Below are 23482 nucleotides of genomic sequence, written 5' to 3'. Positions count from 1 at the left end.
CAAAAACAGGACAAATGATGAATGGCGACAAGTAACTGAGGAGGTTGGCCTGCCAGGTGTGTAGCCAGTTGTGTTGTTGAAAGACATATAAACCACATTATGCACACGCTCTGAATGTAACACAGCTACCATGCAACCAATGTCAGCTAAATATGCCGTCAAACGTTTCACTTAGAAAGAGTATATAAACAGAGCTGTATCACATTCATCAGTTAGTGAACCAATTCATTTTCATGCTAATTGTCCGCAATCTGCCACAAAAGTTTAAACTTTTTAACGTAATCGATGCATTTTTCGGACGGAAAAAAGAGTTTGACAAATACATCAGTGATATTTTAGTTTATGTTTTTTCCGGGTTTTATTTTTATTTCAGTTTTTCACACTCGTTTGAGCTTGAGTTTTGTTTTAGTTCCCTATATTAACCTCGGTTCATATCCGCAGTGTAGTCTACTTCCGTTTTCTGCTTTTAATGAACTTCAGAGAGTGTTTGAAAAGTGAGCTACAGATGGAAGCCCATTTGAAACCTGCTGTCTGTGTGAAGTCCTGGGGTTGAGCCCAGAACGAACATCCATGTTTATGACGCGCTATAAACGCACATACAGTGCTCTGTGCTGCCATTTCATCTACAGCCGGGTTTCATTGCACGACATGGCATATGACAAACTAAACTAAGAAATTTGAGTGAGAAAGTGTCTTAGTTTTGCATTTATTCTTAAATGTATGTTTCTTCTATTTATATGTTTCCTACCCTGAGTGACTTTTAAAAAAGGAAAGGGAAGGTGTTGTTATTTTAAGTATCCAGAACTACATTTTCTCCAAAAGTCAGAGGTCGCACAAACAAACCAGCATCTGAACACTCCTTTGTGTTGTTTAAAGTGGTGTCTATTAATTTTACACACAGTGCCTTCAGCAACCCTGAGACATGCTGGTTTTGCTTTGACCTTGCTGAAGCTGTGTTTTACAGCTAGTGAGCCTTTGGGCAAGCATAGTTAAGAGTTTCTGCACTCACACAGTCTGTCACAAGTTGAAGCAATATCATTCCTATACAATGTTCAGCTCTGATATACAGAAACACAGACATACACACAGGGGGGAAACATGATAAAGGTTGTCTTTAATGAGGGGTTTGATAGTTCTGTGTAACAAATACCGCCTGGCATCAAATCACTCCAAACACACAAAAACACACCCGCTTTATAATCAAGGTTTCTGTCAGTCAGCAAGTTGGTGTCAAGAGAATAAAGTGAGATGCATCATCTGGCCTGCCTAAAGAAGAAGCAGAAGAGAGGAAGAGATAGTTAAAGAGAGAGAGAATGATAGTGTTCAACCTAGAGGATAGCGGTTTGTAACAGACTATAACATTTTATCCCCTCGCGTTTTTCCCCTCTGAAACCAAAGTGTGTCAGATTGAACGGTTATTTAATGTGTTGCCATTGTAAGACATCTGGATACGTTCATGGCCCAGGAGCAGGCAGGAGGCAGTTTATAGACCTGCGGTAGGGGATGAGCTGTCTGATGGGGAAATGGCACCTTGGCTCTGTGTCACGTATGCCAACACACAGACACAGACATTTGCACATGTGAGTTTTGAAGACGAATAAGTAGATCTGCAACTAATTCTCATTATCTATTGATTATTTAATTTAATATTTGATTAATCGTGTAGAGTATAAACTGTTTAATGTCATGACAACCAAAGTCATGTGTTAAATTGCCCTTTTTTTTTTGTAAAAACAATCAAAGGTGTTGCGGTCATAATATCAAGGTTCGATATTTAAAATGCAAAATAAACTTTAGACCATGATAAATATCAGATCTGTCATTCATACATATTCTCTTCTTAATTGATTTTTGATTGATTGATGAATCGAATGTCTCCCTACTTGTATTGTATGCACCACACACACATATACACACTCAGACAAAGAAAAACACAGGAACACAGTAGCAGCATTCACAACACCAAAACATGTTTAATTATGCAGGTACGTAGGCCTATGTGCGCACACACACACACACACACACACACACACACACACACACACACACACACATACTTACACACTGCCTTACATGGACAAATATATATGCATAGATTTGCATGGAAATGACTAAACATGTCGAGCCCAAAGATGTCATTTCTAATCTGTCATATTAAAGGGGAAACTGATCGCTGATGCAGTCGGGTAAAATCAGAAAAGCTGTGTTTGTGTGTGTGTGTGCGTGTCAGGGGGGAGAGTAAGACGTGAGACGGCAAGAAGCGTGTGTCTCAGATGTCTGCTGATGCCTGTAACGCCACTTCACACCAGATGCTTAGCACACACTCACACACTGATATATCGATGTCTTTGTTCATTACTGTTGATGCTTCTGTATCTGTCTTCTCACGGTACGGACACTGAATGAGAGTGAGGGAGAGCCAAATGTGATGTGGTGTGTAGGCACATGTGTATCTGCAACACGGTGTGTATGTGTTTGTGTGACTGTAACGTGGCTGGTTTTCTGTATTGTCCCTGTGTGTTCCTCATGCCACAGCGGTGTCTTCATTTGGGTATGTTTGTTTGACCGGGGCTGCACTTAATCTCTCAAAAGTCTCCCTTTAAAATGAAGACACTGTCCCAGCAGAAACTGACAGTCAAATAATTTGTCCAATCACTACTGGGTACAGGAGCAGCTGTGTGCTGGTAAACATGGCATATAGAGATATTCAACACATTCTCGTACCTCAACAACTGAATAGCTCAATTGTCAGCGTTTCCAAAGCTACATATATCACCGGGCCCAAAACAACATGACCGTAGCAGCGCATTGCAAACACAGCGCAGTTTGGTGAGCCTCAGGCAAGAAAACAACTTGGTTAGGTTTTGGAAAACCTTGTGGTTTGGGTTAAAATAACCCAAGGCTGCACAGATACAGTATATGTTTGTATGTGTTCAGTGACTTCTTCTTCTTCTTCTTCTCAATTATCCTATTTTGTGTGCCTAGAACCTTTATTTTATCGTTCTTAAATTCTGGTATTGTGACAACCTTCTTGCTGTCATGTATGTTGTTTCATAGTCCTTATCTCTCAGACTTACACAATGCATCTCCCTTTCTCTCAGCATTGAACAGCAGCTGAAGGAGCTCCAGGCCAAAATGAGTGACTCCCGGGCAGGGGAGCGTCCCCCGAGCCCCTCAGAGTGCCTGCAGTGGTTCAACCTCAGAGCGCACAACAGTTTCAAACCGGTTACCACAGGACATCAAGAGCTCATGGAGTTCTTCAGAGCTTTGGTAATACATCAGGGTGATGATGACACTGACTGATGATGATAAGGATGATGATATTAGTCCTGTTTATTTCAAATACCGTTTTTTTAATGAGAAATCTAAAAGAATGATAACTGATGGGAGCTATGTCAATCTTAATGACTTTATCAATCTGATCTTCAATTTTCCACTTAATTGCACAGACACTCTATTATTAACATTTAGCTATCTATTGATCTGTAACCCTGTTTATTAACAAGACCTCCAGATGTAGGAAGTCAGCCCTGAACTGAGCAAATGGATGAGTCATATTCAGAATTGTAGGATCTGTTCAGTGATATTAACATCGCCATTCCCCCTCTGTTCCCCTCAGCAACAGTACCTGAGGTCTGAAGATGAGGGGAAAGAGGAGGTGACGCTTCAACTGCTGCTGAATCTCTCTGCCCAGTGTGGTGTCTGCTTTCCTTGTACCCCGTCTTCTTCCTCCTCTCTTCTTCCTCAACCGACTGCCTCCTCCATTCACTTGGTACATACAGTCAGAGATGATGCTTCATTAGAGGTAATGTGCTGTGTGATTTTGAATGTATTAGTTGGTGGGCTACTTTTTTCAAATACTCATATGCTCATGTGTACATTGAAAGCATTACTGGTCATTCAAAGTGTTTCTCTTCTGCAAACTGGCTGCAAACAGCTCCCTTTCTAAAGTAATTTCTGTGTAGATTATGGGGGTTATAATACAAAGTCCTTGCATTTAAAAGTTCAGCTAAAGCTTTATGAGGCTTAAGTAATCTGAGGTAGTGAAATCAAGTCGGGAGCTTCTAAAGTTATAGTCTTTTGTTTTCTCTTTTTGTTTCAACAGAAAGTGTTTGCACAGACTGTTGACCGTGGACTTTGTCCAACCTCACTTATACTGAAATTGTACAAACAGGGATCTCTCTGTGGCCAGTATGGACAAAATTAGACTAAAACAGACTTGAAAAATGCTAACCTGTCCTTTAATCTCATGTGTAATTCAGCAGTTGAGTGTAAGCTAAAATAAAGGTATACTTGAATAATGGCACTGTTCACTGCTAAAGATTACTATCCAGCACCCTCTTGATGTGTTGTTGTTGATTATCAGTTTATTTTTGCCCTTCCTTAAGATCCAGGAGGTCTGGGATGATGTGCGTCTCCAGCTGCGGCGCCACCTGCTGGACCGGCTGTCTTCCCGCAGCCCAGAGCATCCTGAACCAGCACCTATTTCCACTCTGTCCATCCTTGATCGGGTCCACTGTCTGCAACAGCTGTTCTTTCTGTACCCTGAGTCTGAGGTGCTCACACATTACCAGGTGTGTTCAAATAGTGACAATACAATTATGAATTATGTGTTTTTTCTGCCATATTTTAGTCAAGAGAACAAGAACTACCAATACCAATGTTATACAGTAGAATACCAATGGTTTTCCAGTAATATATATTATTTTGATTTTAATCCTCCAGCGTCTGAGAGGTCAGTCTGTGCTGGATCTTCTTCTCTCTGCCCTGAGCTCAAGCCCAGGTGGTGAAACTGGCTTTGACAGACTGGCTGCAGGCTTCCATTCTGCGGTCCCAGCTCTGACCCAAGCCCTCACAGATGAGCTCCATGTCCTTTCAAGACTAGCAGAACCGCACACCATCCTGGGTTTTCTTAATACGGCCTACCTCAGCACTGTCACCCACGAACTCGCCTCCCAGATGGAGAGAGAATGTGAGACGGCCCTGAGGGACAACACCACGCTCAGCAGCAAGATTAAGAAATATTCAGCCAGGTCCCGGGCAACCGTAGGTAAGTGTCTCTTTTGAAAAAAAGATTTTAAGTCTAAAAGTAATTTTAGTCTTTCTGTTCATTCTGTTTTCTTTTCTCTCTCCTCATCTCTGGTTAGCAGTCCTCAGAATTTATTCAGATGTGCCTTATAGCTGTTTGTTTCCCTTTGTTTCTGCCTTCTTTTCTCCTGCTTCTTATTGGTTAACAATAAAGGCTAACGATTTTCTCTCTCCCTCCTCTCCACTTTTACTTTTCTGTTTCTTTCCAACTGTAGTGTGTTGTGATCTGAATCAGAGCCAAGGCCTCTGTAAGAGATTGTCAGTAACTCCTGTTCTCATTGTAATTGCTTTCTGTTTACTGCCCTCTTTCCTGTCTGCCTCACTTTTCTCTTTACCAACATAAAAAAAGAAGAGGAGCATTTCGAAAGCTGAGCCAAGGCTTCATTTAAAACTACACCTAAACACTATTTACCACATAGTTTATCTATCGCTGTGATGAACTCTGATGCCAATAAATGTCCGTTCCATATCCAAGGTCTGTTGACAGCATGCTTAAGCCACAGTTAAATCAGCTCTTCACCTTGAACCTGAGGCAATGTGCTGCCCCGTTGGACAATGGTTTGACATAGCTACGCTGTGTTCTTTACAGAAATTCAATTGAAAGAGAATAAAAACAAAATAAAGATTATTAAAACATACCAAAGGTAGAGCAGCAGCAGCACCTTTACAAAACTTTGTGACCTTGCGGTGGAGAAGGGAAATGTAACTTTATTCTCCCTCTCACTTTTGAGCAGTGATACAGTTATGTTAAGAAACAACGACGAGTTAAGAAAGAGTTGGTGAAGGAGTAAGAGCAAGGTTCAGTATTCTCTCAACTTTGTTACACAATAGGGAAAGAAAGAAAATATCTAAAAGCACTTGAGTGTTTGGCACAAATGCAGAATGTGTCACTGTGATGGGACGGGCAATGATTTATACACTGAGACAAGAGAAGCGCACAGACCTTCACACACCATGTCACTTTTGATACTTAATTCCCCCCATATTCTCTTTGTTTGTTTCATATTGGCCTATTTACAGCTCGCTGAGGGTAAAGATTCACAATAAAAAAAAAAGTGTGAGCCATTGTTTACTTTTTCAAAAATGGTGCACATGTCAGCTTCCCTGAGGAAAGGGGAGAAGAGTGCTTTTACATCTGCCATTCTTCGATAAACACACCGCCAGCCTTGTGTCTTTTTTTCCCTCCCTCCATCTCTCTCTTTCCATCTCCCTCTCTGGTTTTTACTTTCCCTCTCCTTAAATGTGAGATGAGAGGAGGCAGCCAGGATAATTGGCCATGCGTCAGTTGGGCTGTTTGATCACGTAACGCGGCGGAGGCTACACACCTACGTGCCGCTCAACAAACCGTCAAATGTAGCACCGGAGGCAGAACACGGCTCCAAAGGGAGCGGGGGACCCGTGCTGTGTAATGATGGTAAAATGGAGCAGTTTTGCCTGTGCTGGTTTTATGTGTGTGTGTGTGTGTGTGTGTGTGTGTGTGTTTGGATGTGTGTGTGTGTCTGTGTGTGTGTTTGACTATCAGCTGCAACACAGCTTTGAGGGCTACAACTGGGATTACATTTTTGTGTTGTTCATGTTTTAAGTCCCCCCACCCCCCCGACCAAAAAAAAAAGCTCAAGAACCCACATTTGCACCACCCAAACGCCCGTGGCTCCTTAAGAGCCAAAGCTTGAGCATTAATGCATAATCTGCTTTCACACTTTACTGTCTATACTGTATGCTACGCCCATAATTGTCAAGACAATTATGACAGTGGGAAAAAAAAGTGATTCTATTTTCATAAGCATCCAATGACTCCTTAGATCTCTTCCTCCCTCCCTGCTGTGTTATTGTTTATTTCTGCTGTAGAGGCAGGCAGTAGGTATATTTTGATAAGAGCCATGCCTGGGAGACTGTGCAGGCTCCCAGGGGAGCAGCGCTGTCTGTAGCATCAGCCACTGTCAAACCACTGAACCATTTAACAGCGTTCACGGCGAGATCTGCCTCCTCTTTTAACCCCACCGACTCAAAGGCAGGCTCTGACATTGTACCTAGACAGATGTGAAGGGTCTCAGCCCTCTTTTTTCTTGCTCTTCGTCCCCCCCCCCCCCCTTTTCCTTTACTCCATCTCTCCAGCGTCCACTTCCTCTCCCCTTTTCTTTTCTTGTCTTTTGCCATTTTCCTGTAGTCTTCCAAGTGTAATGGGGTGAGCAGTGAGACGGGGGAGTGTGCTAGACAGGTTGGCTGGTCAGGAACAATACAGGCTTTAAACCTTACTAACACACCTCACTGAGTCTGCAGGGGAGTGGGTGGGCCGAGTCTGCATGTACATGTCACTGTATGTGTGTGTGTGTGTGTGTGTGTGTGTGTGAGTATCTGTGTGCTGAATTTTGCTAAAAATACACAAATACTGGGTTTTGCTTTTTTCAGTTACTTCAGCTCTATAGAGAGGCAAAGTCACGCCCCTACCATTGACCAGCATGGGACCTTATTTCAGAAAAAAATATGTATGGTAGTGAATGGCAAAAGACTGTGATTTTTTTAATCCCTTTTGAATTGTGCCCTGATTTAAACTTACGATGCGTGTCAATTTCAAAGTCATGAAACTACAACCAACAGTTGCATATGTGACGTCATCTTGTTCAACGCTCACCTAAAACCCACGACTGAAACCTTGTAGAGCCGTGTTTTTGCTTTCTTTTTTGTTTTTTTTACTTTTTGTGTGCTGAGGTGATGGCTGATGTTGGTGTTGATGATGGACGTTGAGCGAGACAGTGTAGTTCATTGAGCGGTTAAACACAAAACTAGATGGTGTTTTCTTTTTCATGAAAAACTGCGACTTTCTCGTCTTGCATAGTTATTTTTTAAGCGGAATCATAAAATGATTTATCCCTTTGTCCCTACCTAAAGGGGTGTGACTTCAGCTCTCTATTGAGCCCCTTCCGATGTGCCCCACAGGACCTTATTGCGGAGAAAAATTGTACAGTAGTCAGTGGGGAGAGACAAATTCATTTTTGGTACCATATTTTCTCTGAAATAAGGTCCCATGGTGTTCCATGGGAAGAGGCGTGACTTGCACTCTATAGAGGTATGGTGGGATATGGGTAACATTTGAATGCTTTTAATAATAAACCATGATTTTTCACAATGAAAGCTGCATTTGAGCAAATTCCTCAGTAAGGACGTACACACTCTCTCGACAATGTAGCTAACTATTGCTCCTGTTTCGTGATCAGAATTTGCATAACTTTTAGATAACGTTGGAGTGATTTCATGCTGTGAGCTGCACCGGACAGCCGTGCAGAAACACCAGCACTGAGATGATTGTTTTCACCTTGTACTGCAGTGATGTGTGTTTTCAGTCACCTTTGAGCCTTTGTGACGTGAACATGTCTGCCCAACTGTTTCTCAGTCGATGCTAGTGTGTTCGTGTGCACACTAATTGCGGGCTGACTTAGAAAATCATGTGATCACAAGTCATTTAATACCTCCCCTTTAAAAATGCATCATTAAATTTCCATATTGCATCAGTAATTTTTATATGTATGCATAGGAGATCCGTGTTTTTGTAGGACATCAAAAGCTTCCATTCCAACATCTCTGCATACACACATACAATTTATTCCCTAACAATCGACCACAGGGGTGAAGCCGAGGTTGTGAAATTCTGTTCAAACACTCTGCAACCCCATTCTGATAGCGCTGATTTGAATTCCACTTCCACTAATTTCCCCATATGACGATGCTGGCAGCTCCCTATAGATAAAAAAGAATTGAGTTAGAACATGTATAGCAAGCACATTCACCCTCACCGCTCCCCGCCCCCCCTCGCCCTTTCGGGCTCTTTGAACTCTTTCTTAGAGAAAGCACAGCAGCCTATTCAGCGGGGAGAGAGGTTCTGTAGCGACGAGAGATAGCTAGGCTGTGGCTCCGACTGGCATTGGAGGTGCTTATGGGGATTGAGGCTACTTGGGAATGGCGTTTGTTAATATTTATTAAGAGCAGCTCTTCAGTAGATCATATCTCCGCCTGAGTTTATACACACTGTCAGCCAGGGATGTGCACCCGCATGCTGCCGTGTAATTATGGGCTAGGTATGGGGGTTTGTGAGTGTGTATGTGTACACGCAGACATGTGTGTTTGCATGATGCTTGGAGTTTTGGATGATGCTTTTTTTATGCGCCTCTCTTCCTGTCCTGTCCTCGATGAGAAGGCCTTGCTTAAGGGAAGTTCGAGCAATTGGTTGTTTACTAATCTTAACGAGAAGAGCTGGGTCTTTACTCTCTGGTTGTGTTGATGTGTCAGTGTTCATTTTCTCTAAATCATGGCTCCAGTGAAATCACAGAGAAGGAAATGTTTCATGGCCCTTGAGAATGTGTATTATGCTTGCCATTTATTTTTTTCCCCTATTTCCTCCGAGTGGTCACAATGGCTTTTGTGTATCACTCTTGAAAAGCTCAAGGATATGAACATTTTCCTGGCACATTCTATTGAGAAAGCACAAACAAAAATGGCTGGCTTATTGAGAGCCGCCAGCACTTCGTGATGAAGAGTCAGTGTGATTCGCCGAGGGCTTGAAAACAATAATGTGAACAAGGGCACTAAACAAGTGGGTTTTAATGAAATGCTCCCATCAAGACAATACATTCCTCTGTGTTCTTCAACCACGGTGCTCAGTTCAAGTATGTGAAGGAAGCCAGAGAAATCTTAACCCCCTCCCACTGTCATCAATTTTTACCACAAAGACAGACATAGGGGGACAGAAAAACAAACCTAAAGCAGAGGAAAGTTGCCCTGCTTCTTTGTCACCACCAAACACACTAGCATCACCACTACATTGCCTTCTATGTACTGTAAGGCAACTTAATTGAGATATCAAATATTGCTACTTTCCCCTTCTGTGAAGGGCAGGTGACCCCTGCTGGGGCTTGGTTGGACAGCACCCAGGGAAAAGGCCACAAGAGACCAGGAATTGTGTGGTTTATGTGTGTGTATGTATGCGTGTATGTGTGCGTGCATGTGTCAGAGTGAATCACAGCAGGAGGCCTCCCATAATAACGCTGTCTGAGCGAGCAGTGGGCCGCAACTGACGAAGAGGACCCCAGCTGTCACAGGGCCTAGCGGGTGGTCCACAGTGGCTCATAGCCTCCCCACATATACACACGTACATGCACAGATGTACCCCAAGGCCCTCGCATGACCCTGCTTGACACCCTATGAACACACATGGATAACCTGAAAACACAGGCACAAAAAGAAACCCACAGAAGTGCTCACCAACCACACTTTTAGACCCCAAGAGCAAAGCCCGATTTTAAGAATGAAACTGTGCACAGATACACACCCGCGCACACATACACAGTTGGGAAGGACTGGCCCATTTTGATTTGAGTCCCTGGGCGGAGAGTTTTGTTGAGTCATGCCCAGTTTTTACTTGTCGTTTAGATTTTCCTGCTGCTGCTCTTGCCTCTCTGTTTTACTGTTAATCATTTTAAAGGATGTTGTGTGTGTGTGTGAATTGTTGAGCTTGGACTGTCAATTTTGTGAACTATTTTAAGTTTTTTTATATATATATTTGTGGGACAAGGAATATTTGCTAATTTTTTTCTGTTCAACCAGGCCACTGTGCTATGTGGAGTTCCACAAGGGTCAATACTTGGTCCTATTTAATTCACTATCTATGTGCTTCTGTTTAGAAGCCCAAGATCCCAAATTGATTTGAAAAGACAATATTTACACCCTCGACTCACGGTCCAGTTCATGCACCCACTTCGGACACACTAACACTATTAACTCAGCAGCTACAGTGAAAAGTTTTTGGCTTAATAAAGTATGTAAATAATGTCTTTTCAAATCAATTTGGGATCTTGGGGCTTCTGTAGACTTGTATTATGCTGGGTGAGCTCTACTGAACCATTTTATGGTTTTGATTTTGGTTGTTATTTAATGTTTCAAAACAAGTCCCTTTCTTCTTAAGTTGTTTCGGAGAACGCTCTAACACTGTTTTCCTATGAAGCTCCGGAAATGTTTTGTGGACTACAGATTTTTATTTTTGGGTGAACTTACCCTTTAATGTCTGTTAGCAGACAGCAGATTAGCAGATTTTTAAGGGTACTGGTGTATGTGTGATTAAGGATTGGGAAGTTAGAAAGAAATGCGTTTGCTCAACCTGTTTAGTCCTCACCCTTACTTTAGGCTTGCAGCCTAGCCGATATTAGCAAACACCCACAATGCATGCGTTATGGGCAATTTAGGTGCCATTTTTGCCAAGGAAGAAGAATAAGTAAATGTTCTGCTGCTTTGATTTTGATTTCATTGCGAGCATGACAGTGTTACAGAAGTGCAATGCTAAATTCAGCTCAATAAAGACAAAACAGAGGTAATTGTTTGCAGAACACAGAATAGTTGAAAGTTAGTATGTCTGCCTTGATTCTCTGTTCTTGGAACCATGGATCCAGGCTAGACATGTGGGTGTTATTCTAGACTCAGATATCCATTTTAGCAATCAGGTCACATCAGTTACAACACCAGTCTTTTATCAACTGACAAATTGAGTTAGAAGATTCAATTCCAGACATCGGAAAGCTGATCCATTCTTTCTCTATTCAGGTTTATACATAGAAGGGCGAAGGCAGCTAACTACTTTGAACATTGAACTTTTGTTATAAAAAATGTTTCATTATTATGCTTTATGTATTCTGTGCAATATGTATCGCAGGTTGTTTAACACATGCTAAAATTGCCTTGCCTCTCTGGATCAAATGAAACCAAATGCTTACATCACCTGTAGAGGGTGTCGTACAACACACACATTTGCACAAACACAGAAAGCTCATCTTCACATATTGTGATTGCATGATAAGAGACTGGAGACCAGGCGCGGGTAGTGTGACTAAGGAGAGGCAGACCACCCCTCTGATGGTCTGATTTACACTACAGAGAGGCAGAATGAGAGAACGAGAGGAAAATGAGGGACAGAGGATGAGAGAGGGAGAGATGCTGTGCTGGAGAGAAATTAAATCAGTGGCTAAATTATTGCATGATTGCCCATTCCCCAAAGACTTGGGCATCATTTGGTAGAAAGTGTCTAATAATTGGTTTTCAGCCATGTCAGACACATGCAATTCCCCCTACTAATGGCTCTGTTTGGAAGAACTGGGCCTCCTGGGTCAGAGAAGGACAGAAAATAGCCAGACGGCAAAAAGCGCCCTATGCCCTTCTCAGTTTTTTTTCCTCCCTCAGATAAACGAGAGAACGAGAGAGAAAGAGAGACACAGAGAAGTAGAGAGATGGCAAGAAGGAGAGAGTGTGTATGTGAGCGAAGAGGAAATGAAGTGGCAATAAGTGCAGCCAAAGGGGAAATGCTCTTCACCGTGAGTTTAATACATCAGACTGGGGATTTGGCAGCCCGCCACACAGCAATTGTTTACCTTTTTGCTCACTGGCTGCATCTGTTCTGTTTTGTAAACGGCACTAAACTATTCGCCCGTAAACACCGGAATCAATAACAACTGCTAAGGGAATTCCCTTATCCCGCCCCTCCCTCTCTTTCCCTCCCTCTCTTCCCCATGTTTTCATCCCGAACCACCACCCCTTCCCCTAGATCTCCTCCTCTCTCTCCTCTTTCTCTGTTCCCTGCCAGTCAAGAGCAGTGTGTGTGTATGTGTGTGTGTGTGTGTGTGAGTGGGAGAGAGAGAGAGAGTGTGTGCCGTGGAGCCGATGGTGGAACCCACAGGAGAGACAGACGAGAAGACTGATGGCTCGCCAAAAATACCTGCTCTGTTTGTTTTTTTCTTCCTTTTTGTGTTACATTGTTGTCATTGTTAAAAGCTACAAACTGAGACTGGCCACTGTAGACTTACAGAGTTTGGTATTTTCAGACATTTTATTTTTTTATTTTTATAATGTTCTTGCTCCATATGAAACATAAAGACCCTCCTCCTCCTCCTCCACACACACTGTTATCTGTTTCACACATTAGTTGGATGACATATTGCTTGACATATGCTTGTTTGCTTTGGGGGCCCTCCGGTAAGATGCATACTGTGTTTATGGTTATCACACTAATGTGGCTCACCATTGATTTTCTTTTTGTTTATAAGAACATCCTCCACACTATAATGTCATACGGACGAACTCTTATATAAACATATCATTTTCGCACTGCTTTCAGTGCCAGCTTTCAGCATCAGTCCTCCCTTATTGATTCCCAGCACATTGACCTTTGGTTGAACTCTTCTGCCTGCCAGTGCCCTTCCACATTCTACTCTGTATGAGACATGCTATGCACTATGCTATATGACACACCTGGGTGCTTTTAAGCACAACCTCTCCATCAACCGGCTATGAGAGCCTCCATTTGGCCTCACTGTTGTGACAAAGGTATAATGAGGTTTAGATGGCTGTGTACTAGACTGCTATGGCTATAGGGCTATTTGGCTAGGGAGACGACTATAAATACCTATATAGCCTGGGCGGCAGAACTCGATGAGAGGCAGAGCATTGCTAAACATCAAGGTCATGTGCGACTACTTAGAGTGTGACTTAGTGAGTAAGTGAAACAGTTATGGGGTCACATGCTGAGGGAATGAATGTTTAGGAATTAGATAGATGGAGATGATGCTCGGGAAAAGGTGACGCTCCGGATGAAGTGGTGGTTAATGGGTGCTATGCTCAGATGAATGCCCAACAGATGAGGAATTGGGGGTTGGGTTTTTTTTTTAGTGAAAGCTTTTTAGAGAATCCAGCGACTCTTTCTCTAATGTGCCCCTGTCTCATCGGGTTTAGATTGTTTACTCTTGAGTTGTTGACAGCTTTAGTTTGCCCCTGCGTTGAGGCACGGAAAGCTCTGTTGATTTGCTGGTGACTTCAGAAATAGACATGATTGTTGGTGCGTGCGTGAAAGTGCGAGCTGGAGTACGAGGCTGGCACGTGGGTGTCAGCCAGGTCACGCATGTACACATGCAGTACGAGGTAGTCTCTCTCGCACAGACTCCCACTGGACCCCATTACAGAGGAGCTGCCGAGCTGCGGACCCATGCGGCTTAATTATACATACACACAAATGCATGCACACACAAGTCAAACACACACCACATAATTACACAGCTATTCACATGTGATTTCATTCACTCGCGCACGCACTCGCACATAAATTCATGTATACACTTGGACTTGTAAACACAAACAAACTTGAGGTCAGAATATATTCCATGGTGACCACAGAGTGTGGGTGCAGCGTGGCAATTATCCTGCAAGACTGACATGTGCAAATGTGTGTGAAAGTGTCTTCGACAAATCAAGTTATTCAAAATGGCCTGCATTACATGCACATAAACACACACGTGCACACCCGACAGACACAAAGACGCAACAGCTCATCGACTCTCGCTCATAAACACTCACGTCAACATACACACATGCCTACACACGGAGAGAGTCAGACCTCATGCATGATTAAACCGGGCTTCCTTGGGGACAGTGTGTTGTCATATTGTCAGATTTTGTTAAACAATATAGCAAAATTACATTAGGATCCAGCAGCAATAATGTTACAATTATTGGAAAAGGTCCCCCTTCTCCTTTCTTCCCTCAATCATCTCCATGCTTTCAGAGTCAAGGCTAATACTGAGCTCATCCACTCCCAAATGCCTTTGCAGTGGAGGAGCTCATTTAAGCGGACACACAAAAGTATTTGTGCATGTGTCTGGGAGTATGGCAACGCATCTCCCAGCCGCCCATTCTCCAGCTTAATGCGGAACATCCCCCGGGTGATGGCTTTGGCAGCCTCCAAAATGGGAAATCCATATTTGCCGAGGGGGTCATCGGCGGGTTAGGGGGAGAAAAGTTTTGTGTCGGGAGAGAAGGATGTGCATGTGTGACTTCTCGGGGAGCAAAGTTTTGCATATTTTTTCACTGTCTCTTTGTTTATGCTGTGTATTGGGAAAACATGAATGGGTCGATATTTATAAGAGGTGCCGTGCAAGGCAGAACTTGAGGAGGGGGGGGTGTCTTCTGATGAGTGCATGTAGGTTGTGAGGTTCGGTTGGAAACCTGTTTTCATGAAGTTGTTTATTCCTTTACTGAACTGTTAACTGTAGTGCAGTCTCACTCCTCTGTCTGTCTGTCAGTCATACATTCACAAGAATATACAGTGCAGTGTTTATTTCTCCTCTTTCCTCTTATACACTCTTTTTTTCCCCTTCCACAGCGCCGATGGAGCTTCCCATGAAAAATAGGAGCTTCAGTTTGACCTCCCACCAGCTGAGGGCGTTAACCCAGCTGGCCTGCACCCTGCTGGGGTTTGAGAGGACTGTGAAGGAGCTGGTCACGAATATGACCTTTATTGATTGTACAGGAGAGACTCCCTCTATAAAAGGTACTATACCATCACCCCAAAATTTGCATATGTATATACATATTACTCATGTAGTCACGGCTGTAGCAAACCCTGAGATTACCGGGTCTTTGTTTTTTTTCTGGCACATTGGGAAGTTTTATTAACCTGAGGTACAGTTTACATCTTACAAAATGGAACACATAGCAGATACTATAAAGGCAGATTCAAGGTTCTTTAGATCAAATATCCCTAAAATTCACCATTTTTAGGCCAGAAAATATTAAAATATATTCAGTATTTCCCCACAAGCCAATGTGGAGAGGGTTCAGAAGCAGCATTTACACCGCCAAGTACGGAGAATTTACTGAAAATGATCAAAAAGATAATGTGAATAATCCAAATGATGAGGAAAAATACTGTCTTTTTCTGAGTGCTGTGAGGTTACAGTGGAGGGACTCGCAGCCTCAGTATTTTTAAAACTCTGGCTACAGCCCTGCATGTGCGCCACTCCTCCAGGCATAAACAGTTCAGTTACACCCCCACAAACACACCCATGCACGCATTGTTACATGTTCTAGCGGCTAAGTCTAAGTTGTGTCTGAAGAAATGTTATTTTAGTCGGGAATTATCTTGGGTGTTATATGAGCCTTTAGTATCATTTTCCTCCCTCCCCTTTGAACTGCCGCTGCAAAGATGTTAAATGAAAGCTTTTGGTGCATGGAGTAATTTCCATAAAGGTTACATTTACAAAAACAAGACTTGCAGAAAGGCTCAATTTACAGAGAGGTAAACAGCCTTTAAAGGGCAGTTATCCAAATCATTAATTCCAGGCAATCAAACGGCTTAATTACCAGAAATTCATCAGATGGGCTTAAAGGTCAAAAAGTGATGCGCTTGCTGCTTCCTCCTTCTTCCATTCCATGTGGTCTTGTTCGGCTAAATTGCCTCGCCTGGGGTCTCACTCTTCGCCTTCTGATTAGGAAAATGTGGCCTTGATGTTCACGCTTTTTAATTGCAACCCAACCCAGCATCCTGTACGCTTGTCTTCATGCCACCCCCCCGCCACGCTCCTCCATTTCCCTCAACACATCTACACAATCCCCCCTCGTGGAATTGCCCCATATATGTTTGATGCTATCTGGGTTCAAATCAAATATAAGCCCCAAAGTTAGACTCGTAAAGCCATCGCTATTAGCATTTACAGCCTGTTTCTGCTCCCTCTGAGGCGTGTGCTGTTATACTCCGGCCACTGTGGCTACTGGGGGAAGATGAGAGCAGTGTGACCCATATCTGGCTCTAAGTTATAGTTGCTTTCAAGTCACCGCACTTGATATTCAGTCAGGTTCTTAACACTTAATATGATACAGTATATTATCAGTGATATGGAGATATCCATGCTAAATAATGCATACACATGAAAGAAGCTATAACTACATAGCTTTTCATTTTTGAATCAGGATGTCTCTGGAGTTCCTGTGTCATTGTTGGAGAAATTTCACTGACATCATTTGAGAGCTTGACCAGGAACAGTTACTATTTAATGTCTTTCAGGATGTATTCTCTGATGTTTGAATTAAAACAATGTATTGGTCATTTAGGTATCTTGAAAAAAAGTAAAGAGGATTCACAAATGACAACAGATGGCAAGAAATCCCCAGCAGAAGCATCTCTCCACACACCAGAGGTGAGGCTTTTTTATGTCCTCCTTTGTGACATTCTGTGAGGAAGTTTCTGTTCTATTACAGCTGTTCAACGTCATTCAGGCTTAGAATCCTTTTTCTGTAATTACAAAGAGGCAGGACAGTTTGCCTTTGCAGCAGCGACGTACAGAAGATGAGAGATTCCCTTCAGCATTCAGAAATTAATTGAATGTTGGCTCATCTCCCTTATTTTACAGGCAAAGGTTTTGGAGTTTGACTGGAGGTCAGCTTTTAGGGGGCTGGTCCCTCACATGGCCCACTGTGTGAAAGTGGTGCTGGATGATGCTTGTGCCAAGAGTCTGCAGCAGGAAGAGGCCTTACATTCGTCAGGACACACCTCTGTCACCATGACCAGCACTACTGGAGACGCCACTGTCACTGCCAGCAACACACAACTCAGAGAAGACTCCTTCTACACCTACTCAGAGAGAGACAGTCCGAAAATGATTGCCAAGGTACTTCCAGATTTAGGGTAGTGTGCATTTGACAATTGTTTTGAAAATATTTGTTGGTTGAAGTTGAACTTCTAACAATGAAATGGTAGTGATTTACCTGCTAATGAGTATGAACAAAAATTTCAGGGCATGCATAAACACTTTTCAGTGTTTAGAGTGCAGATATCTTCTCTCTTTTATGTATCATTCACTACAAAATATACCATAATTAAAGGTGCAGCATGTAAGAATTTTAGTGGAAAATATTAAACATTGACCAAAATCGTCAACAGAATGTAAAAGAAATAACAGTGACTTATGTGTTGCAGAGATATCTACTGAAGTTAGCATGCTTACCTGGTCTATCCAGGTCCAAAGCTCCTGTGCTAGCGGTGTAAACACCAACACTTCCAACTCCGAGTATGGACTGCAAGCGACGCCAATTCTTACATATTGGACCTTTAAGTTAATGAGCCAGAATATCTTGCCAGTGGGTCAACATTGTCTGTCTGAGGGCTTTAGAGTGAGCAAAAGAGGCAAAACATGTCGGTCCTCTCCTTTTGGTTTTCCTCTTAAAGGCACAAAAGTGGAAGGCTGGCTACCAAAACAATGCACACATTATCGGAGTATGCTATCGCTTCGAGACTTACTGAGGTTTGAGGAGGCTGACTTAAACTACACGTGAACTGTGCTGAAAAACCTTTAAAATGCAGATTTTAAATCAAACTGTTGAATGTCAAATGGCTGTAATTTATTCGGTAAAAAAACATGTGATTGGGCTAATTAATCTGGTAGCACTCTCTTAAAAGCCAACAGTTTCTTTGAATCACAGGATTATTTCATTTTTGCTATCAGGAGAGTGCATTGCCTCGTCATCCTTTTCATTTCTTCCTGGCTGATTTTGTGTAATATTTACATTTTTCGATTTTGTTATCTGAAGTTTTAGTCAGTTGACTAAAGTTGTTTTCACGTGCACATTGATATGATTTCGACCTTTAATTAGAGGAAGAAGTTACTTTGATTGATCTGTTTAAATAGTTAATTAGAGTACTATATCATACACATTCCTTTCTTCATGGTATGGAGTGGAGCTTTACTTAATTAAGACGCCTCCTCCACATTATTTTACAGCATTACATTTCATGCCTCAAACCCTAATTTCCTCTCACCTTGTTATCAGTGAATTACCTTGTGAATTTCTGCAGCTATTGAAATAAAATTGTGCTTTAAGCAGTTCATTTCAAAGTGCCCACAGATAGTAGAGAATGCCCACAGATGCTTTACTAAAGAAATACACACCACGCTGTAAATGGCCACCAGCACAGCTGGAAGCACACAAAGTCTGTAGCCTGGAGAGCATTTATGAATGATGAAACATGAAAGTGACAGTGAAGTGTCTTTCTAGAGCTGTGAGATCTTTTTTGGAGTGTCTCCTCAGATGTATATCATCTGTGTTTTCAGAAACATTTTATGTCACAAAATCCTGTGAAAACTCTGATAGCAAGGATAAAGGTTTGTACATCACTTCAGTAGGCCCCCATATAGTAGGTCTTAATACGATTGTAGGTGCCCCCCCGTCTTCAGAAAAATGTGTTATGTGTTGGAGAAAAAGGTTTTGTTTGTTTTGTTATTTTGATTTCTTATTTGTGGCACAGACATTCTCACAATATTTAATCAGAAAGGTTTTATTTCTGAAAGAATTACTCTGCTACAGTGCAAGGACGCATGCTTGTTAACAAGCAAAAGTCAAGTCAAAGTGTCTTCTATTGTTTACCCTGTTGTCTTTTTTCCCCCAGTTTCTCTTTAAGATTAAAACTTCCAAATGAAATTTCAGAGAAAAAGAGCATGAAAGGACTGAAATTAAATTCTGAAGATTGCGTCAAATTTGCACCAATCCCCCATTTGCCTCTCCCTAAAATTTCCATTTAGCATTTGTTGGTACTATCAGCCTTTTGTTTTCCCTACACAGAATTTGTCACATTATACTTGATCTGTAAAAGCTGTGTCATAACACCTTTTGCACCCTTTTGTACAACCAGACTCTCTCACACGCATGCAGCTCTAATACATTATTTGTGTACAGTTAACCTTTGTATAAGACTCCAAACTGCCACTCCACACCCTGTGCATGAGCATGTTTTTCCCATACACACCCCTGTCCCTGTCCTGTTCATCCTCTTTTATTACTACCTGGCTGAACAATGCAGGTCTACACACATCACTCACACCCAGAGAGATTAATGGTTTTTGTAGCCCTAGTGGAAAGCACCTTCTATAATAGAGAGCCCAAATGATTTGGGCCTGACACAGTTGACACCCTGGATCAGAAAGGGCCTTGGGAAGAGTCATCAGTATTACTTGAGGGGAGGACTCTGGGGACAAAAGAGAGACACGAGGAAACCAAGAGCCAGTATAGGTGATATTATGTGGGCTAGATGGTGTGTAGAGAAAGGTGTTGAATAGGGGAAAGTATACAGATGATAGAGGGACGTATCACAAAGGCAAAGAGGCTAGGGTAGAGAGCAGGATAAAGAAGGGATAGTGCGAGAGAAGGGGTGAGAAGAGAGGGCCTGGGAAATGGCAGAGAGGTGAAGTAGGCACTGGTGATTGACTTTTCTCAGAAGGAAGACCGGTGTCTGATGTGAGACCAGGCTTAGAGATAAACCTTACAAAGGTTTAGTTACTTGCCTTTAAGGGGACTTCTGGTATGTTTAAACCTGGGCCCTATTTGTATTTTGTTGTGTACATGATTCATACTTACCAAAAGTTTTGGAATCGGTCCAGCAGATCACTTCAGCCAGCAGCTGCGACTTACTGCAATGACTGCAACATAATCCTTTGGGGTGTCTAAGTTATGTCCACTCAAAGTTTTTGCCATTGGGAAGCCGAGATTGTTATTCCAAGTCTATGACAAAATTACTGAAATGATTCCGACAGAGATAGACCTTTTTTGCTCAAGAGAAAGATCCTTTTTGTAACCAGAAACACAAGTCTCGCTCTGAAATCTTGCAAGTCGAGGTGCTACAGTTGATGCCTTATCTCAAAGCCAACTGTCAAAGTCAGTTAAATATTCAGCCATGAAAATAAATTCTTGCTTGCAGTTCCTCTCGGTAAACTCTGACTCTTACTCATGTTTCCACTGTCGTCTCCCTGCAACAACCCACCTGTCACAAAAGGCTGAGCGAGATTTTTGATTCAAACGGATTCATGCCAAAATGTGTGAGTCTTGTAATACAACCATTAAAATAAAAAAAAATGTTACAAACTTTCGAGGAATGTGTACATTTTGTCATGGCTTGCAAAAAGATGAAGTACCAAATGCAGACACAACAGTCAGGTTATGAAACAAAAACCGAGCTTTATTTATTAAGCTTTATCAAAATCTAAACAGGGGCAGGCAACAACACTGACAGAACAGTCTGGGAAAATCCAAAAGACTAAAGAGAAATCCAAAAACTTAATGAAGTACAAACCAGGATGAAACCTGGGGGAAGAAGGGCAGGACTGCAGAGGATGGGAGAAAAAAGAATGTAGGAGATGTGAGATGACAAAGAGGGAAAAACACAAGGTTAAATGCACTGGAATGATTAATAAGTAAAACACAGGTGTACACAGAAAAAGTAAAATACAAAATAAAACGGGAAATAACTAAACCAAAAACCCAAACCCTGACACATTTGAGCGGATGTAACCTTGATGGTCGCAGTTGCCCCAAAGGATAATGTTGCAGCCGTTGCGGCCTTGTCCTGGCTGCCTGCTGAGGCCCTCCACAGGAATGATTCCAAAACTTTTGCTAAGTATGAATCATTTGCACACCAAAACGTATAAAAATAGGGCTCGGTTTTGAAAATACCGGAATTCCCATCCAAAATCTCACTATGCCTGTCTCTCCTCTTCATTTTCAAAACCCATTTCGCCGTTGCCGAACAACTTTTCCTCCTGAAACTCCCTGAAACTTTCCCCGACTCACATTCCCCCATCTTCGTCTTACTCTTCTGCTACCCACCACTCTCCTCGACACTGCACACTGTACAGTCTCTTATCATTACTGCCTTACCTCTCTTCTCTTCTCTCCTCCTCCCCCTCCTCCTCCCCTACCCCCTCCTCTAGCCCTTTTACACTGACAGTATTTGTGGCTCTCATTGCTAACGAGAGTCAGAATTTGTCTGTGCTCAGGACCTGTACAACATATTTATGTGTAGGTCAACGCTTCAAAGATGAGAGCCTTTCAACCCAAAGGTTATACATGCATGCATTTGCATTCAAAAACACCGAGCCAGACAGACATCCAAGACGAGACCGTTAGATATTATATATATATTTTTCCCCCTCCTGTCCTTTTTTGACACATGCCCTAGTGTTTGAGCGGAGAGCAAATTACTATACAAGACGTAAGCATGAAATATGGCCGGTTCAAAGGCATTATGATGGATCAATATTTCACACATTTATATTCATATGTTCATACCTCAATCCTCACTTTTTTTTTTCATTCGAACCCACCTCGCTGTCTGTATTACCATACATATGCAGGCTGCGATGATACTGTTCATCCATCAGAGTACTTTAGATAGTGTACTTTTTTTTTATTGGCAGTCACTTGCGCGCTGAATGCCAAATACCCTGCCTTCAACAGCTGGAAGCTCGCCCTCCTGTCAGAACCTGGGATTGAGCTTTCATTGTTTGGCTGGGCCCTTCTAACCTAAGTGCTAGCTCTCTAATATAGCAACAGAAGTGCCTTTTTCTGTATTCAGACCTCACTGAAGCCCTCACCTGCATGTTCAGTCCTCCACTTGTCTGTCTACTCCAAATTCTGCACACACAAACAGGCCTCCCAAGCACTTAAAAACTTTATACAATCTCTTTCACCTTGCTGCAATCGTCGTGGTGGGATTCCTGGCTTTGATCTTAGCTAGTTAAGGTTTCAGTCTGACTTCAGTGTGGATGTGCAGTGTCTGGCGGTTTTTGCGTGTGCGTCAATGACTGACTCGGTACGTGTGTGTGTGTGTGTTCGTGCCAATACTGTATGAGTATGAGATGCTTCTCCAGAGCCTTTCCGTCACCCTGGTAATGCTGAATGTTGTGTCTGCCTCTGCTTTCTCTCTCTCAAAGCTAAGCTCCTAATGACTACATGCAGTCAGATATTGACTTAATTGTCTAAACGGACACCATTCCCAGGCCTTTTAACCCCTCTGAAAGCTTTTAAGGAGAAAATTGTGTAAAGAGATTGCGAGATTGTCAATTGTGTACACAAGCTGGAGCCCTGATCTGACAGAATGTCGAACTTCCCAGTCAGCCCCCTACAGTAAGTCGAGTAATACAGTGTGTGACTCTATAAGCGAGTAATACAGTACATGCCATGATTGATTGATTAAACTGGTATAGAGTTTTCTGAGTTATGGAGATCTTTCCCCCAGGCCTGGTAGCTCCAGGAAATAAGGAAAATATGCTTTGTTTTAAGGCTTTTTTGAGAATCTGCTGACTCATAACTCACATCCATAGGTGTATAAATTTGGAAGTGGGCTTACACATATGCAGCTCTTTGCCTGATCATGTTCCACTGTCTCACTGTGATGTAAATAGGAAGCACATGAGGTAGTACATGCAGCAGTGTCGAGGTGCACGTGCGTGCATCTTGGTATCTGTAGCAATAGGTACATGGTGCTTATTAAAGTGTCTGCAGAATATACAGTATATTAAACTGTTACACTGCAGTAAATGCAAGCTGTTTGTTTATTTTGTGCCCGAGTTGGCACCCAGCACTTCACCATCCTAACACACAGACACAGACCCACATCTCCAAGTTAAAACTACAGCTAGTCTGGTGCAGCCCAGTCACAGGCGTGAAGTTACAGGCAAGAAGGCAGTTCAAGACTGCTTAACATTTGTGAGTGTGGCACCAGTGGATGTTTTTAATCTCCAGCTGTGTTTGTGGCATCAAA

General features: G+C 42.4%; 1 protein-coding gene across 4 annotated transcripts in view; it reads left to right on the top strand.

Moving 5' to 3' along the window:
* Nucleotides 1-23482, top strand: part of kiaa0825 (KIAA0825 ortholog) — a 128359-nt gene that overhangs the window by 10178 nt on the left and 94699 nt on the right. For all 4 annotated transcript variants that reach the window (XM_084359046.1, XM_084359047.1, XM_084359049.1 and 1 more), the window contains 7 exons: nucleotides 3102-3270; nucleotides 3620-3805; nucleotides 4389-4574; nucleotides 4726-5050; nucleotides 15278-15445; nucleotides 17005-17090; nucleotides 17304-17561. In XM_084359046.1, coding sequence (XP_084215172.1) covers nucleotides 3102-3270; nucleotides 3620-3805; nucleotides 4389-4574; nucleotides 4726-5050; nucleotides 15278-15445; nucleotides 17005-17090; nucleotides 17304-17561 — 1378 coding nt within the window. The remainder of the gene's footprint in view (nucleotides 1-3101; nucleotides 3271-3619; nucleotides 3806-4388; nucleotides 4575-4725; nucleotides 5051-15277; nucleotides 15446-17004; nucleotides 17091-17303; nucleotides 17562-23482) is intronic.

This window comes from Pagrus pagrus (assembly GCF_965226575.1).
Source record: "Pagrus pagrus genome assembly, chromosome: 8".
Classification (NCBI taxonomy): domain Eukaryota; kingdom Metazoa; phylum Chordata; class Actinopteri; order Spariformes; family Sparidae; genus Pagrus; species Pagrus pagrus.
Note: the sequence above shows the minus strand (reverse complement) of the source record. Positions and strands in the feature narration are given on the sequence as shown.